This window comes from Thermobia domestica, chromosome 12, assembly GCF_964235325.1.
Source record: "Thermobia domestica chromosome 12, izTheDome1.hap1.1, whole genome shotgun sequence".
NCBI classification, from domain to species: Eukaryota; Metazoa; Arthropoda; class Insecta; order Zygentoma; family Lepismatidae; genus Thermobia; species Thermobia domestica.
Window position 1 is genome coordinate 218,111,268 of NC_137465.1, and position 17,480 is coordinate 218,128,747.

A 17,480-nucleotide genomic window follows, 5' to 3' on the forward strand; every position below is an offset into this window, starting at 1 on the left:
GCTAAAAGAATAAGATTTCAATGAAATGACAAAAGTTTAGTACAATATGGACCTTACAAATTTTAACTGTTTTGTTTGTAATTTTAGAAAGGATTTAATACTGTGGAACCACGTTGGAATAATACAGTATTTGTATGAATGGCATCTTATGGAGGATCTTCGATCAAAGTATTTATCGTAATGGATTGCTCCCACGCATATTTACCACCAGATGACTGGTTAGTTGGGGCTGGATGAGTAAAGCACCAAAAACAGAAGGCTAATTGTGTAGTTGGTGGTTCAAATGGTATGCACCCACCTAGTAATTAGAAAATCTACATTCGAGTACCCGTTTGTCCACCAACCAGATTTTTCTGTTTATAATAATAGAAGCTTAATTTATTTCATACCAGGTAACTTTATATATATATATATATATATATATATATATATATATATATATATATATATATATAATGGTGAGAAAGTAACGTACGTCTCTCGTAGCTCGGTAATGGTAAGCATTAGAAAAACGAAATTTTTTAAGTAGAAGCATTATATCACCAACCCTATCACCAACAGGGTTTGAATACAATAAAAGCAAGCGTTTTTCTTTTACTACTACTACTACTGTGGGCATCGAGGCTCAGTGGTAGACCACTCACATTTGATCCGTCCATGAATAATTTCAGCTCGACGATCTGGTACAAGTTGTGGTATCTCATTTTGGCTGCCATGAGATCCACTTTTTGAATCTGTAACAGTAGTGATTCATCTTCCTATCGAATAGGTGTTCCTTTAATGGCACGTTCAGCTGTTCTAGTGACACATGTCACTCGAGTTTCCCATGAAATATCCGTTCCCCTTTTTTGCGATCCCCATTTTAGTTTTCTGGCAAAATACGCACTGCTCCTCGTTAAACAGGATATCTACTACATACTGTCGTATAGCAGTACGCTCCAAATATGGTGAAATATCCACTAAGAGTGTACAATTTTCCGCCACACATCATTCAGCAGACTGACTTAGCAACCCTGGTAATTTTGTGAAACTTTGGTAGTCCCTGCGATAGACCGTGTTAGTTTGTGTCGTATTCTGTAGGAATATGGATTTAAAAAAATGATGTTTAGCGGTGCAGTTTTCCAGTGTCACTCTCTTGCCACAATTATTGGACCTAAAAGATTTTACGGAAGCTTTTGTCGATTAAATTTCTCGTCCTTATGGTAGTTTCGTTTTATGTGTAGTGTGTTACACAGAATTTTCGATATTTCACAACAGCAATCCATTTTCTTGTTGCAATTGTCGTCTGTCTGACTGGCTTCTTTTTGTTTGCCATTCTTCTCCAGAATAATTGAGAACACGTGGATTTCATGGCAAATGTGCTACTATTATCAACTTACAGACAAGAACATAAAGAATATCATGAATTATTTAATATTATGGCAATGAAAAAACCACATATTATATACTATATTAAGTGCGATTATCTGTGTGCACATATAATAAGAATATATACCTCACGCAATAACTACGAGAGTTGTTCTATAACTTTACATATCAGCAGACATCTTCGGAAGTTGTATTCATTGTAGAATAGCAGAACAACAAATATTTTCAAAAGAACATAATGTAACCGCACAACAGTAAAATTATTGCTTTGAAATTTTTTTTTCTATTATACCATGGACCAACAAACCATAAAAGCTTCCTGGGGGATTTCTCGGTACTGGGAAACTGTCATAATATAACGAATGAGAAAATCAACTAGAATAATTTGTATCACTTGTTTTCTATAGAAAAATAAAATGGAACATTAGCACAAAGTCATACTCGTACTTCCATGAAAATCAATTATTATGAACCCTGTAAAGACTATAAAATACATATTTCCTCTGCTGCTACTTGAAGGATCAAGACGAAATTTTAAGTTTAAGTTGAACATAAAACAGAACACACAAAAACATTTTATTATTCACTTAGTTTGCAATGTTGCCACGTAATAACTAAAAGAATCGCGAGAAGGAACTTTTTTAAGGGAAATTTTCTTAAATATCCCTCAATTATTTTTCCTTTCTATGCAGAAATGTCTCGTTCATTACGTAAACTGAAAGCCTACAGTCTCACAAATCGATCGAAGTATAACTTGTTCCAGTTTTGCACTGACGATCGGAACCTTGATACAAAGTCATACTTGTACTTTCATGAAAATATTTTTTTATGAACTCTGTGAAAACTATATAAAACATAATATCCTCTGCTACTATTTGATAGATCAAGATGAAATTTTCAGTTTAAGCTGAACATAAAATAGGACGCACAAAAACATTTTAATATTCACCCAGTTTGCAGTGTTTCCACGTAATAACAAAAATAATCTCGAGAAGGGACGTTTATAAGGGAAATGTTCTTAAATATCCATCAATTAGTTTTCCTTTGTATACAGAAATGTCCCGTCCATTACGTAAACTGAAAAAAGTGACCGTGACCGTACTAAACTACACTTTCACAAATCGATCGAAGTATAACTTGTTCCGATCACTAACTGTGTTGCACTAACGGTCTGATCTAGGGTTATTTAAAGAGATTCCATCGATATCTGTAAATATACACGGGTGCTAAAGGGTTAAGGGCCCCCAGGACGCAGGTGTTGTACTTATGTATTTTTTGAATCTAAGGACCCTAAGGAACATTTCTAATATAGTGAAAGGTTCTCAAGTGGGAGGAGTTATCACCCCCTTGGTCTAATCTATTCAATATGCTGTAAGATATTTGACAAGTATGTCTTAATTCTTGAGAGAGCGTTCATATTCTGACAAAGTTCATAGTCGCTGAAACACTTATCATCTTGCACGCTGGACTTCATTTTGAACCATTTAATCAACTGTCATCTACAGAAGAGGAGACGCATCAATCGGAAGCCAACAGTTCGTCAGATGAGTCATCGTTAGAGGACCACCGAGAACTTCAGGCAAGTGCAAGTAGATTAATCCTATCCTAGATACATTCTTACTTTCTTTCATCTTTTCACCCCGAACAACATTACAATCTGTTTCCCTTTTAAATGTGTTATATTTCATTTACAAGACAACCCAGGTCAATTCCATTACTTTAATTCTAGTCTACTTTAATTCTAGTCAATCTTAGTCTACAAAATCCTGGGATGGCTGGTCAGTTCTGAATCCACTACATTTAAGTTTGTTGCTGTTAATCTGAGCTACTAGAGCTGACAAGTCGTAGCTGCACAATTTTTTACGACCGAGTTTTTCTACCGGGAATCGAGCCCTGGATTGCTCGCACCAAAGGTGAAAGCATTAGCGAGTACACTACACGGGGTCAACAACCGTGGAATGTACAACTAGAAGTAATAATATTATTATCATCGGCATCATACTACTACTGCTGTTGCTGCTGCTGCTGCTAATAATAATAATAATAATAATAATAATAATAATAATAATAATAATAATAATAATAATAATAATAAATTAACTACGTACCTGCAAATGAAATGCCATGTACCTGACCCAAATAATGGAACTATTTGGAGATGCGAGAACAAGTCGATCGAAATCAGCTGCAGTCTGTGGTATATAGTCTGGATTGAGGTGAGCTTCTTCGAGTTTCCGTAGATTTTCTTCCTCTTGTCTTGCCTTCTCCACTTTCTCTTGTAGAGTCAGTTTTTTGGGCTTCCTCTGAGTCTAAAAATGCAGTAAGAAATAAGGCTACCTTTGTAATTTAACGCTTAATGAAGAAAAACATTCGCTCTAAGATCCTTTGTCTAACAAATTTTTTACCCAATTTTTGGTCACGGGCTACGACCATACACACCATAAACTGTATTACAAATTTCAATTTATATCACAATTTGTAAATTTTGTATGGCATTTTATGTATTATAATGAGTAATTATAGATCCATAAAATAAGTCCAAAAGTACTTCACAATTCCAAAAGTCCAAAAGTAATTCATAATGAATAGAATTGTGAATTACTATCGTATTTATTGGATTTCTTTTATGAATCTATTTATTATTATTTGATAAGGTTTTTTGATTAGATTCGGGCGTCTCGCGAGGAACCTTGAAAATACTGTGTGTTGGTTTTTACAAGGGGCGTAAATGGTCATTCGGTATATCAATTTCAAATGAAACGAAAAAAAAAAGAAAGAAAGAAAAGAGAGACAGAGGAGTGTATTTTTCTATATTTTCGTTACTGAAGAATGTCGTTACTGTTTCAGTGATCTACTGGACGCACTTTTGCGTTATACTAACCATATCCAAGCCCCATTCATGCTACACCATATATCGGCTAGGTAAAATAGGGCCTATAAGTTGAAATTGTTTTCTCTGCTGCCTATGTGCTTTTTTTCAAAAGGACTTTCTTTTTTTCATTACACATTCAGAAACAAGGATAAGATGACCCGAAATTTGAGGAGGTCTGGAGAATGACCCACTAGCAACAAAACCGACAAAGGGAAGGAAAGACAGAGTGAAAAACTGTTTAATAACCCAAAGTCGAGGCATTTTTTTTTTCTGACAGCAATCGATCCTTCAAAGAAAAGTTTCTAGAAATAATAGCAATATTTTTTCAGCTTGCTCCTTATTTTAGCTTCCGTGGTAATAATGAAAGAGGAAAAGATGTATCGCAATTTACAATACATTTTTCAATGTGTATAGCATTTCCATGTTTTTTGCATCAAAAACTGTGATGCGATACAGCTTTAAAAAACGTTAATATACGTATATATTAGTTCAATGTTCCACAATAATGACTTTTTTAGGCTAAAGGAGACGGATGATTAGTGGTAGTGAATGATTGAGAAATTAAATTTATGTGGAGAATGGAACCCGGGGCCACGTGCACCAAAGGCACACGCTAGACCAGCGAGGAAGGATATTATATACAACTAAAGACTAGTATGAATATGCCATAATAACATATCTATGAGCTATTCGAATTTGGATTATCTGCACATTATTAAATCTTATAATCTAATATTTGCATAATTAATACTTATTTAAGATTCTTATCTACAATGTGTGATTAGTAATTCACTTGACGTCGTTTTTTTTTTTTTTTTTCACTTATCTTCAATCTACGAAGGCCACAAAAATAAAACTCGAGGACAGTTTGAGAAACGCTGCACTGGCAGAATTAAGAACATAATTTTACCTACCTGTTCAGTATCACTTTCATCGCTAGAAGAATCACGTTCTTGTTTTATTTGAAATGGCTCCATCAGTGCATCAACATCCCATATGAACTCACTTTTTACATTAAGTCTCGGCAGAGAATTTACGTCCTCTTGTTTATTGGGCTCCGTTTTTATCTTTTTGACTAAAGAAGTTTCTGCAATACTGTCCTTTTCTTGTTTTATATTATTTGAATGTTTATCATTTTTTACATTCATCTGAGATTCACCACTTTCTTCTGCACGCTTTCGTTTAGTTTTCTCACTTTTCTCCTTCGTTTTGGTCTCTTTTGCACTCTTAGCAGAACTGAAAGACTAGAAGGTAAAATAAAATATATAAAATACATTAGAAAAATGCAACATGGTTTCAGCCACTCTATAACATGAATCCTGCAATATCAATAGGAATTAATTAAAAGAAGGATAAAATAAACTGTTCAATTTTATATATATATATATATATATATATATATAGAGAGAGAGAGAGAGAGAGAGTTAAACAAAAATGATATAAAAAATCTTCAGGCACAGCTTTCGAGAAAATTGAGTTTATGTAATCCTCAAAGTTGATCCTGTACAAGAATCTCGCAACCTATTAACATGAAACTTATAACCGTTTTCCGGTTATACATGTTCTTTTGTCTCCGACTATATAAGCCAACTTAAGGAAAAATCCATTTTAATATATTTTTTATTCTTAAAAAAAAAGAACTTTTTGTATTATACAGGGTGGCCCAAAAGTAGGTATATGGTACCGTACTGATCAGCTCATTGCATTTCTTATTGTTATTCATCAGACGGATTTAGTTTCTTTATTATTTATTCTTAATGTGGTTTTACTTACGTCTTAAGCTCGGAAGAGCCGAAGCAAATAAACTCATACACTAGAATGTTTATTAGATGAATGCAGGGATGTATACTTACTTTTGAGGCATCTTGTATATCAGTGAAAGGAGAAAACAACGGGGTTTTTAACACACCAAATCCTCTATAAGTTTTTAACACACCAAATCCTCTATAAGTGCGAATTCAAGGACATACAAGAGTGAAAAAGTGCATGACTGGACCGAGAGTAAAACCCGGGACCTTTGGCATACCGTGCCGATGCGTTAAGAGTCTTCATCCCGGCGAAATTAAAATACCGCTAGTTTTACAGTAATTATGTGATATCTTCAAATAGATAAAAGATAATTTAAATATGGAACAAGAGCGCCCTAGACAATATTATTTTGCGTGAGGTACCGTTATCACAAGTCACCTAGTGGCTTTCCATTTTCAGATGTTTAGAAACGCGAAAATAAATTCCGATTTTCAAAATGGCTCGAAATCGAAAGCAGATAAGTGAATCGTGATAACGGTTTCTTATGTAAACTAATATTGTCTAGGGCGCTCTTGTTCCACATTTCGATTATCTTTTATCTATTTGAAGATATCACATAATTACTGTAAAATTAGCGGTATTTTATTTTTTTAATTTCGCCGGGATGAAGACTCTTAACCACCACGCTTCCCAGAAGGTCCCGGGTTTGAGTCCAGTCATCAATTTCACTCTCTGTATACCATTGAACTCTTTTTGTATGTTGGTGAATATTGATGAGAAAACAATTCCTTTTAGTCGTCGTAGCCAACATAATAAAACATTTTTTTCTTTTTTTAATTCCAATTCTACTTTCATCGCACTAGGTGTAGCCAAGATGGACAGGCACCATCAACAATATTGCTAATCGCAATTTATTTAAACTAACACACTCTTATAAGTATCGAGTTTATAAATATTCAGTGTTTTTGGGACATTTTCATTTAGTTAGCAACATTTTACATCTTTGAGAAACTATAATCACACTCCACTCATGAACCGTAGTTCTCCGCTAAGAAAATCAATGTTGCTGGAACTAAATATTTTATGTATTTGACTGTAACATCAATTCAACAGATCTACCTAGATATAAAGATACACATCAGCACACATATCAATGAGAGGCCAACCAAACCTTGTGCAATTTTTTTTTTTTTTTAAACATTTCTTGCATAAAGCTATCATGGTGAGGGTAAGAACTTTCTGGCCTTCCTTTGTAGAAAGTATCTGAAAATTTAAACACAATACAACTTACCGCTTTCGCTGAAACTGAAGAATTATTTGTACATGAACTATCCAGTATAACAACATCTTCGTCAGAACTTGATACTTTGTGTTTTACCGTCACACTACTTGCATCGTTCTTTTTGGATTTCTTTGTTTGCCGAACTGAGTCTGAGTTTGACGTAACTGAACTAGTATCACATTTCTTCTTTTTCACTCCTTCTATAGAGTTCTCGCTTAAATTCTTATTTACGATACTGGACAAATGATTTTCTTCCGATGATGCTTCTCTATTTACACATTGGTTTTCATCAGAAATAATACTTGACGAACTTTCGTTTAACTTAAGTCCATTTGAATTACATTTCTTCGAGGAGTGTAGTTCGTCAGTGGAAGCGGAACTTGTGCGCTTTCTTTTACTATCTTTTTCACTTATTTCTTCTTGTTCCACTTGAAGTAAACACTTTTTTCGTATCCCAATAATACTACCATTTACAACTCTGAAATAAGAAATACACATGTCAGTCACTAACTACATTTTACCAGGGCAGTCAAAAAGTGTTGCAGCTCTTTATTGCCACAATACACGTACACATGTACTTAATTGAACGAACGAACGAACGAATAAATAAATAAATAAATAAATACTTACTTAAACACAGACGAAAGCCTTTTTTTTTTTTGGTATCTTTCGAAGTTCAGCCGTCACGTTGGTTGTGATCGTCTTCTACAGTGGCGAAACGCGTACCTATTGGGCCAGTTTTTCCTTAAAGCATTATCACCGTATCCGTAAACTGTTTTCAGGTCATCAGTGTCTTTGAAGCAGATTTCCCCAATCTGCACATGAACTTCCATGTTTGCGCATTGCTTGAACTGCGATATTGCGCCAACTGATGACCACACACTCCTCAGTTACACTTATCGTACACTGCCTGTTATCACCTATTCACACTTATCAAATTCAAAATTAGGCAACCTAAGAACTGTACTGTATAAGATTCGTTGTGATTGCATCATAAATGTCAAAACTAGAACATTCCGGGAACTTTTTGACTGCTCTGGCATATATTTCTCGCAGGCAAATACAATCGGACGTCAAATTTTTGTCATACAGGGGACTGCATTATCAACAATATTGCAAAGACAAATGAAGGTATAATGAAAATAATAATAATAATAAAAAAAGTGAATAGGAACGGGAATCTTAACTCCAATAAAATACTCTGGCATAACTTAAGAGAAATAAGTACATTTTGGGAACATATCAGGGACGTTAAAATCTTGTGCTGTATAGGTTACCGGAAGACAAGGAATAATTAAACAATACATATATGAATTCAATGCATGCATGGAAACTAGACCAACTAGAGGGAACATAAAGTTTGCAGGTTTATAAAGCAAAAAAACTTCAACTACGAGATTCCTATTCATAAGTAAGATTAGAACAAACACAGAACAACCATTATCAATATTCACACTACGAAGAATGTCCAAAGAAGATAGTATTTCGAACTCCCTGCAGATTCCCCGTATCTTCTGTAACAGCTCAAAGCCTATAAACATTTTTTTTTTTTTTTGCTCCTTTTATAAATGTCACCAGCATCCATCTCTAAAAAAAATGAGGTTACGGAGATGTTCCTTGAGTTCTGAAACAAATTCTAGTCCTTTGTGACCAAGTCAGATTAACTGGTTAGTACTCCAGTATTTGGAAACCTGCTTCCTGGATGGTTTCTTGCGCTATATCAGATTTGGTGCCTTCGGTGTTGACAGTGCGTCGCAATTTTCCGTTTTTCCTTGATTTGATGATTTCCGCTTCCTTTATCGTAAGCTCAGTATAACCCTGGCCTGTCACGCGGTACATAGGCTATAAACAACACACTCTAAACGTCCCGGAAGTTTGAAGCCATCATTTTCTGGAGGAGGAGAGTGAACGAGAACACTTCTGGTGTTAGCAAGAATGAACATTACCACATTACTGTCTATTGTTTCGTTGAGGCTCAAACTGATGCATCCAAGTTTCGTCTTTCAAAATATTTTTAACATAAGGACTAGGATCCTGTTGAAGAAGAGTTCAACTGATAGCTGCATATCTTGTATGGCTATGTTTTTCTTATTCTGATATAACGTGTGTGGCCCCAACGGTAAGTCAACTTCAGAAGACTCAAGTGTGCAGTTAGATGGAATCAATATTAGTATGTGATATGTCTGCTAGCACTGTATTAATCATATGAAGTCAATTCTTTCACACGACACAGATGTTCCGTAGCAACGAATGTCGACTGACGTTCAGAGCGCTTTGCATTATTACATGAATGCCTTCCACAGGGGAATTCACGATGCCATCTCTTAATGGAGAAGTATAAAAGTACATTATCACCTAATGTCTGTATCTGGAAGGCAGTCATGTAATAATGCAAAGCGTTCTGAAGTCCAAATCCTGACGAATATTCGGACCCAAAAGGAACAGAAATGGAGAACGGCGGAAACTTCATAACAAAGAACTGCATAATTTATACGGTTACGAAACATTGTTAGGGTAATTAAGTCTAGGAGGCTCAAGTGAGCAGGTCATGTGGTCAGAACGGAAGAAAGTAGGAACGCTTTCCAAGTTTTAGCTGGAAATCCAATCGGAAAACGTTCATTAGGAAGACCTAGGCACAAATGGGAGGACAATGTTAAGAAGAATCTCGCAGAAATAGGAATACGAAGTAGAAACTGGATTCAATTGGCTAAGGATAGAAGTCAATGGAGAGCTTTTGTGAACGTGGTATTGAACCTCCGGGTTCCATAGGCCATAGAGTTAGTTAATAATAATTACACGATGTCCTTCGGATATATCACTTATAAAACATTCATCTACAACATACAGCAGTGAGACTATACGAGACGGGGATCTAGTTAACGTGGGATCCGAACCATATGAGCTTCCGCCGTGAATCAAACTCGGGTCTCCCGAGTGAGAGCAGCAATTTTGAAGTTTGTGGGTCAACTGAGAGGAGGGATTCTTTCCGACCCGACACGCACTTCTTGGACACCCCTCAAACAAAAAGTTGTGTTAAATATTTTTAGTAAACATTATTATACAAACAATTAAACATAGCAAGTAACTTACTTGACAACAGAAACTTTATACACTTTCCCGGCAACATAATCATCCGTTTTGCCAGTGAAATCGTTAATATGACGTCTCGTGGGAAGATAAATTAACTTTCCTTCATTATCACCTTTCACACAAGCTAACGCGAATTCCTTCTTTTTAATTAGTAAAAGTTTGGCCTTCACTTGTGTTCCAGGAGTCAAAGATTCTGCATTCCCTGCAAAATAAAAATTCTAAGTAATAATTTGCCATGTGAAAGAATTTCAGGAAGTCTAAAGCAGGGATATCTTAACCTTATCAGTTAATAGAGTTGAGTTAATAGTTAACTCACACATAGGTTCCCCTCTCCGATACGTATTGAAAGCTTCAGAGAATGCTTTTTATATTGCAGTTTCTTACTTCAAACTACAAGTAAATTCAGTGGAATATTGAACATACTTACTGTATATCAAAAGAACGTGCAATAAGACCTATTCTCCTAGTTTAATCATTTTTTAGTAGAATTATTAAAATTATTGCTTTTTATTCTTAATTGGTACGTATTCTTTATAATGTACCTATAGTATAGAAAGTAAGTCAGTAGAAAGATTTCCCATAAATTGTAATCCTTATTGATTTTCTATGGAAGAATAGTGTACGTAGTTGAAAGTATCGGAAGAATAACTTTTAAGCTTTGAAACACATTACAAGAAAAAGGTTAGTATAAAGGTAGATGTGTAAAATTTGTCTGAATAATTACGACTACGACTTTCTCATATATTCCGTACCTGATGCATGGTCTATCATACTGATAATATCTGGTCTCAAACACAGCTCAAGGCAATGCTTGGGAAAGTCAACGAAGAGCACTTTTCCTCGAACTCGATCACCTTCTTCTAACTCAACTCCTATAACGGAAAGAAAACAATTTGATAAAGAAAACAAAGCAATATAAAATAATACTTATATTACTAATTAAAGTAACTAAAGTTCTATTTTTTACATTTTCTGCTTTTAAGAGACTCACTGCTTTGGAAAAGAACGTAAGACCAGCTTTCGCCCACGGAGCAGCTCTAACGCAACGTGGAAAGGATTAGGAATTAGATTTCTGGGCTTTCAGCATCTATGGCCATGTTAGCCCGTCACTAGGATTAGGATTAGAAGTTAATTTCTGGGCTTTCAGCATCTATGGTTATGTTAGCCTGTCATTAAGATTAAAATTAGGAATTAGATTTCTGGGCTTTCAGCATCTACGGTGTATGACCATGTTAGCCCGTCACTAGGATTAGGATTAGGAATTAGATTTCTGGGCTTTCAGCATCTATGGCCATGTTAGCTCGTCACTAGGATTAGGATTAGAAATTAGATTTCTGGCCTTTCGGCATCTATGACCATGTTAGCCCGTCATTAGGATTAGGATTAGGAGTTAGATTTCTGGGCTTTCAGCATCTATGGCCATGTTAGCTCGTCACTAGGATTAGGATTAGGAATTAGATTTCTGGGCTTTCAGCATCTATGACCATGTTAGCCCGTCATTAGGATTAGGAATTAGATTTCTGGGCTTTCAGCATCTATGGCCATGTTAACCCGTCACGTATGAGGGATCATGTCACTCGGCGATCACACTATCCAAGGAAAAGGAGGGAAGGAAGCGGCCTGTGATCTATGTTAAGTACCATCCCGGCATTTGTCTGGTGAATAAGGAAAACCCAGCAAAACTTCACTCAGAATGGCTGACCTGAAAAAAAACTTTTACACTTTTTGACCGAGTGTCCCCACCGGGAATCGAACCCAGGACCGCTCGGCGATATGAAATGGAGTTGAGTTGAGTTAATTTTGAGTTTAACATCCCTTTCAACGCTATATCAGACGGGACCTACTGTTAACGTTGAATCCGAACCACATGAGCTCCCGCCGGGAATCGAATTCGGGTCTCCCACGCCAAAGGCGCGTACGCTAACCACTTAGCCACGAAAGACCTCCGACGTGGAATGGAGTCATAGAAGTCACGAATGGTAGTAAGTGGAATATTACACCATTTCATGTGCAGTACATCGCTCAGTTCCGTGAGAGAGGATAAAAGCGGAAAACTGAGTGGGGTTTGTGTTTCCAAAATGAACCACAGAGGTTCAATTATATTAGACTGGGCGAGGTGCTCAACTTCATTCCTATGTTCTTCAAGCCTCGTCACAATGTGTGTGAACCGGTATATATTAGCACCCTGGAATATGGTGACGTTGCCCGGAAACAATATCCGGACCATAAGATGTACAGTCAGTGACAAAAGTTTTTTCCGTTTGATGAAATTAGTTTCGTAAATAACTTCAGAATGGAAAAAACAATTTGAGTAGAGTTTACACTAAATTAAAAATAATGTAATTTTCTGTACGTTCCACCATACCAGCGTTGTATGTTCCAGCCATACGACAATTATTCCAAAAATGAATTTTACCAAACGGAAAGAACTATTGTCGCTGGCTGTACATGATCCTCTGAAATAATGACATAATCACTAGTGATCATCACAGCATCACATAGGCGCCGTCATGTCTCACGGTTGGGCGGAGATATTGCGAATCATACGCTTCTTTGGGCGTCCGCCACATATAAACAAGGCCCATGAATTTGAAAGAAGGTGAAATGAAATGAAATGAAATCTTTGAGTTTTACGTCCCACGGTTATGCCGGTTAGGCTAAAGGAGACGGTGATCATGACGAATGGGTGAAATAGTGGAATGAAGAAAGTGGGAGGAAACGGGAGAACCCCGAGAAAACCCACGCATACGGTGTTTGTCCACCACAAAGTTCACTTGGCGTGGGCTGGGATCGAACCCTGGACCCCAAGCACCAAGGGTGAACGCTCTACCACTGAGCCACCGCAGCCCCCTAAAGAAGGTGAATGATGCCTCTTCTGACCATATCACACGTTTCCACTCATCAGCAGTTCATGTACGTTCGTGACAACATTGGATGTCGTACTAAAGCGTCATAGTCACTTATTAGTGGTTCTGCCCGTGCAACCCGACTCCGCACGTTCATGTCACGTGGCTAGCGGCGGACTGTGATTGTTGACACAGGCTGTGGGAGATGTTCCTTGAGTTCATCCGTCACTTGCATAGCAGTTTTGCACGCACAACGGTTCAAAGTGACAGTCCGCTTAAATGCTGGGCGGGATTTGTCACTGAGGGTTTCTTCCGACCATTGTTTCTCTTCTCTGATGTGGTTTTACCGTAAACTTAATAAGTCGTCATCATTACCTTGGACACTGTCCGGTACGACACACCCAACACCTTCCACTTTGGTCACGCTTGCATCACATAGCCGACCTCCAATCATTTGCCCTATTTGGAAATCACAGATATCATCCACTTTACACTATCACCGTCTGATCAGTTCACTGCACAATGCCGTTCTACTGCTCCTCACGTAGTACGATGTTTGCACTAACATACAACAGTTTGGCCGCTGCGGTCGTCGCTTGATCGTTGCCAACACAAACATACGTGTTTCAATTACATTGCTAATTATCTGAAGATCTTGATTACTCAATTAGATTGTTCTATATAGCCCAGAAAACTAAGAATGGGAAGATTCCTTATGTTTAATATTCTTCCTGAATTAAAACGATTAGGGAATTAAGAGATATCACATAAATTTACCACTTGTCAGAAACTCTTCCCACATACTACAATGATAACAAACAATGAACAACGGATGCCAAAGAATGTTTCGTTGATATTTGGAAGATTTTTGGAACATTCATAGAAGATCCTACAAATACTGAACTCGTGCCTAATCATAGTTCAACTGGTGTACTATTGTTGAATTTACCAACGTCTGTTCACATTTTTTAAATAGCGCAAAAATTGAATATTATTATTAGCAGTTACAATGCTGTAAATCCACACTAGCCAAGCTTTACAGATATCTCATTGCCTCTTAAGGCAACTGATGGGTCATCATTTGGGTGACGCACAGCATAACTATACGATACCTCTTACGAAGACTAACAATATTATGAAATTCAAAGTGAAAATATGCAACTGGACAAGCATCAAACCCGGTCCTAAAATTTATCATGCCAATACACTGTTCACTATGCCATAATCATTACGGTAAACCATATACAACAGCAGCAGTTTGGTATAATCTATGTGGTCTCAATTAACTGATCATCAACTCAATTGTGAAAATATATTGTTGATATGGAGGATTGGGTGTCAAAATGGTTTGCGTACTGGCAAGATGCGCCGGCTATCCACGTTTGATCTTCGACTTGGATGTACATTTTAAGTCTTCCGATCTCATTGCTTCAGAGCCTACAGATGATGTGGTTTAAAATATTGGTTGATTCCTCTATTTTTCACTAGACATACAAACTATATTAGTTTTTGTTTTGTTTGTTTTCAATTTATAGTGTCTTTTTCTGCCCAGAGGCTGTATGAAACGTAGAAAATGTGCGGTGAAAAATTCGCATAAAACTATAATTTAATATTGAATTTGAATTATATATACTATCACTGGAGATTGAGCCTGAGCCTAGGTTTCCTTATAAGATGTTAAAACTGTAAGAATTTAATCGAGGGAAGATCAATATATACAGTATTTTAGATTAATACAAAGGCTGTCGCACAGACAGTGAGACAGAGTTTTTCTGACTTGGAAACAGTGCCAATGCTCTCGTCGTGTAGGATGACTAATTCTGTATCCGTAGCAAGTTTCACATGTTTCTAAACTATGTTACTGAGCAGCTGTGTTGTTTTACATAGAATGTGTCTCGTTTATTTCTCCAGCTTTTTGTGATTAAAATTGATTTTCGCGATGAGTATTCAAGATGAACAGCGACAAGCCATAAAATTTTGCTGGTATTTAGGGAAAAGCGCTTCTGAAACATGTGCAATGTTTCAACAGGCATATGTCAATCAAGACACACTGAGTAGAGCCATAGTGTACCGATGGCACAAGTTGTACCAAGATGGGCGCGAATCAGGTGCTTTGCTTTCGCATCCTGGAAAAAGACTGTCCATGATTAACGAGACGCTAGTGAATACTGTTGCAGCAATTATTCGTAATGAAAGGCATACGTCTGTGAGAGCACTAAGTGCACATTTGGGCATATCGAAGGACACCGTCCACCGAATTTTGCGTGATCCTTTGAAAATAAAGAAAGTTTACTTCGAATGGGTACTGCATTTTCTAACACCAGAACCGATGCAGTTGCGTGTAAATGTTTGCATAGACGTATGGAAGATGATTCCCTTCTTCTAGAAGAATCATAGCTGCCGACAAAACATGAATCCATGACCTCGATCTGCTTACAAAACAAGAAAGCACACATGGAAATCGCCACAATGGCCTCGCAAAAGGAAGTGCGGCAACAGAAAAGCGCAGATAAGGTGATGCTAATCACATTTTGGAACACATTGTCCCTCCCGGACAAGCAGTGAATGCAGTGTACTACCAAGAAGTCATCGAGACTCTGTGCCAGCACGTAGCTAAAAAGAGGCCGCCGCATTTGAAGAACTCCTTCATGTTGCACCACGATAACACACGCCCGCATAGAGCACGTGCTTTTAAAGATTACGCAACGAAGAGAAAAACATTTTCCTGTCTCCAGCATACAGCCCGCACACTGCGACTTTTGGCCATTTCCACTTTTAAAGGCTGCTCTATGTGGTCGTCATTTCATGCATGCATTTTAAGTGATCACTGCAGCAAAAGTTTTCTTCAGTTCGTTACCTGACGATGCATTTTCAAACATATTCACGAAGTAGCAAGAGCGTATGGACATTTTCTTAGCTGTCGACGGTGCTTATTTTGAAAAAGGTGTATGGCTACTTGATACGGCAGATTCTGAATAAAAATCTTTTGGTTTGTAAGGTTTTCTTTTCTTTTTTTCTTTTTTTTTCTTTTTCTTTCTTTTTTTTTTTTTTTTTTTTTTTTTTTGTCCTTTTTAATAATTCTTGGGAGTGTCCGTATAAATCAGGGTGTCTACTAAAATTCCAAAATGTAATTTCGTAACTTTTTCGTGACCTTTTCTTTACCAAACCATAAAATTTCGTAACATTCAAAAACTAACAACGGTACCTATTATTCTTTAGCACTTGTCTTTACTTATCTCTACTTTTAAAGGCTATTCCCTGGAGTGATAAAAACTTGGTATCTTCTTACAGTTGAATAAACTGGTAAAGAAGCGTATGTGGTTTCGCCGATGCGATTTGCATCGCCACTGCTCAATGATGCCAGCTGAAGGACATCAAGAACGAATCTGGGTGCGAATTACGCCGAATTTTCATGCATGCGATAGAAGCGTGCTTTGCTTGCGATTCGGTAGCGTTTAAAGCTGATCATAGACATTTTTGGCGGTGAATTTTGACGTTTTATAGAACAAAATTTTCCACACACTACTTATATGTGTACAGATAAAAAGATCGTGACCCAAAAGCTAAATTTCGTGAATTTTTCTTGACTTTCATGACCGTTTTCTGATTTCATGACTTTTTCGTGACTTTCGTGACCGATAGACACTCTGTACATGCTTGTCTTTTAACTGCTACGAAGTCAAGACTGTTTGACCTATTGCGCTCATGTTATCGCTGATCTCAAACGGAAGCTAATGAAACAAATTTTCACCCTAGTACATTTGTTGCCCAATGGAGGTCGCTGTTTCCATACACAGAAATTAGCCTCACCTTCTCTGTGACAGCTTTTGTAGCAGCGGATGATAATATTATTATTATTCGTTGTGAAATTACATCGAGTCTTACCTTTGATTAAGAACGAGCTGGCAACTGCTTGGACTTCTTCATTCACTGCAATCACAGCTCCGAATTCCGAAATTCTTTTCACGACACCTGTAACATCGTCACCTGGTGAAAAGTTCGCTAAAGGATTTCTATCCTTTCTTAGATGTTTTGCTATTCTTTCAACGTCCACTAGATACGACTCCAACAAATTTATACTTGTCTGAAAAAGTAATAAAGTTCATGATAAAGTAAGATGCAACAATGATGGAACACTAAATAGAAAGCACGTTATTGTATGCATGTGTTGATATTTAGAGACATGAAATAAATTTAGTTAGGACCAAGAGCAACAAAATGTTACAAGCAAGTAGTGATAGCTTCAAAGGATGAACCACATCTCTCGTCTTCT

The 17,480-nt window shown here is 36.9% G+C and overlaps 1 protein-coding gene across 3 annotated transcripts in view; it reads right to left on the minus strand.

Moving 5' to 3' along the window:
• LOC145667050 (protein RRP5 homolog) overlaps positions 1-17,480 on the minus strand; it is a 120,220-nt gene that overhangs the window by 33,460 nt on the left and 69,280 nt on the right. For all 3 annotated transcript variants that reach the window (XM_081734749.1, XM_081734747.1, XM_081734748.1), the window contains exons 13-18: positions 17,093-17,291; positions 11,114-11,233; positions 10,362-10,563; positions 7,281-7,749; positions 5,155-5,484; positions 3,477-3,677 (exon numbers count right to left, since the gene is read on the minus strand). In XM_081734749.1, coding sequence (XP_081590875.1) covers positions 3,477-3,677; positions 5,155-5,484; positions 7,281-7,749; positions 10,362-10,563; positions 11,114-11,233; positions 17,093-17,291 — 1,521 coding nt within the window. The remainder of the gene's footprint in view (positions 1-3,476; positions 3,678-5,154; positions 5,485-7,280; positions 7,750-10,361; positions 10,564-11,113; positions 11,234-17,092; positions 17,292-17,480) is intronic.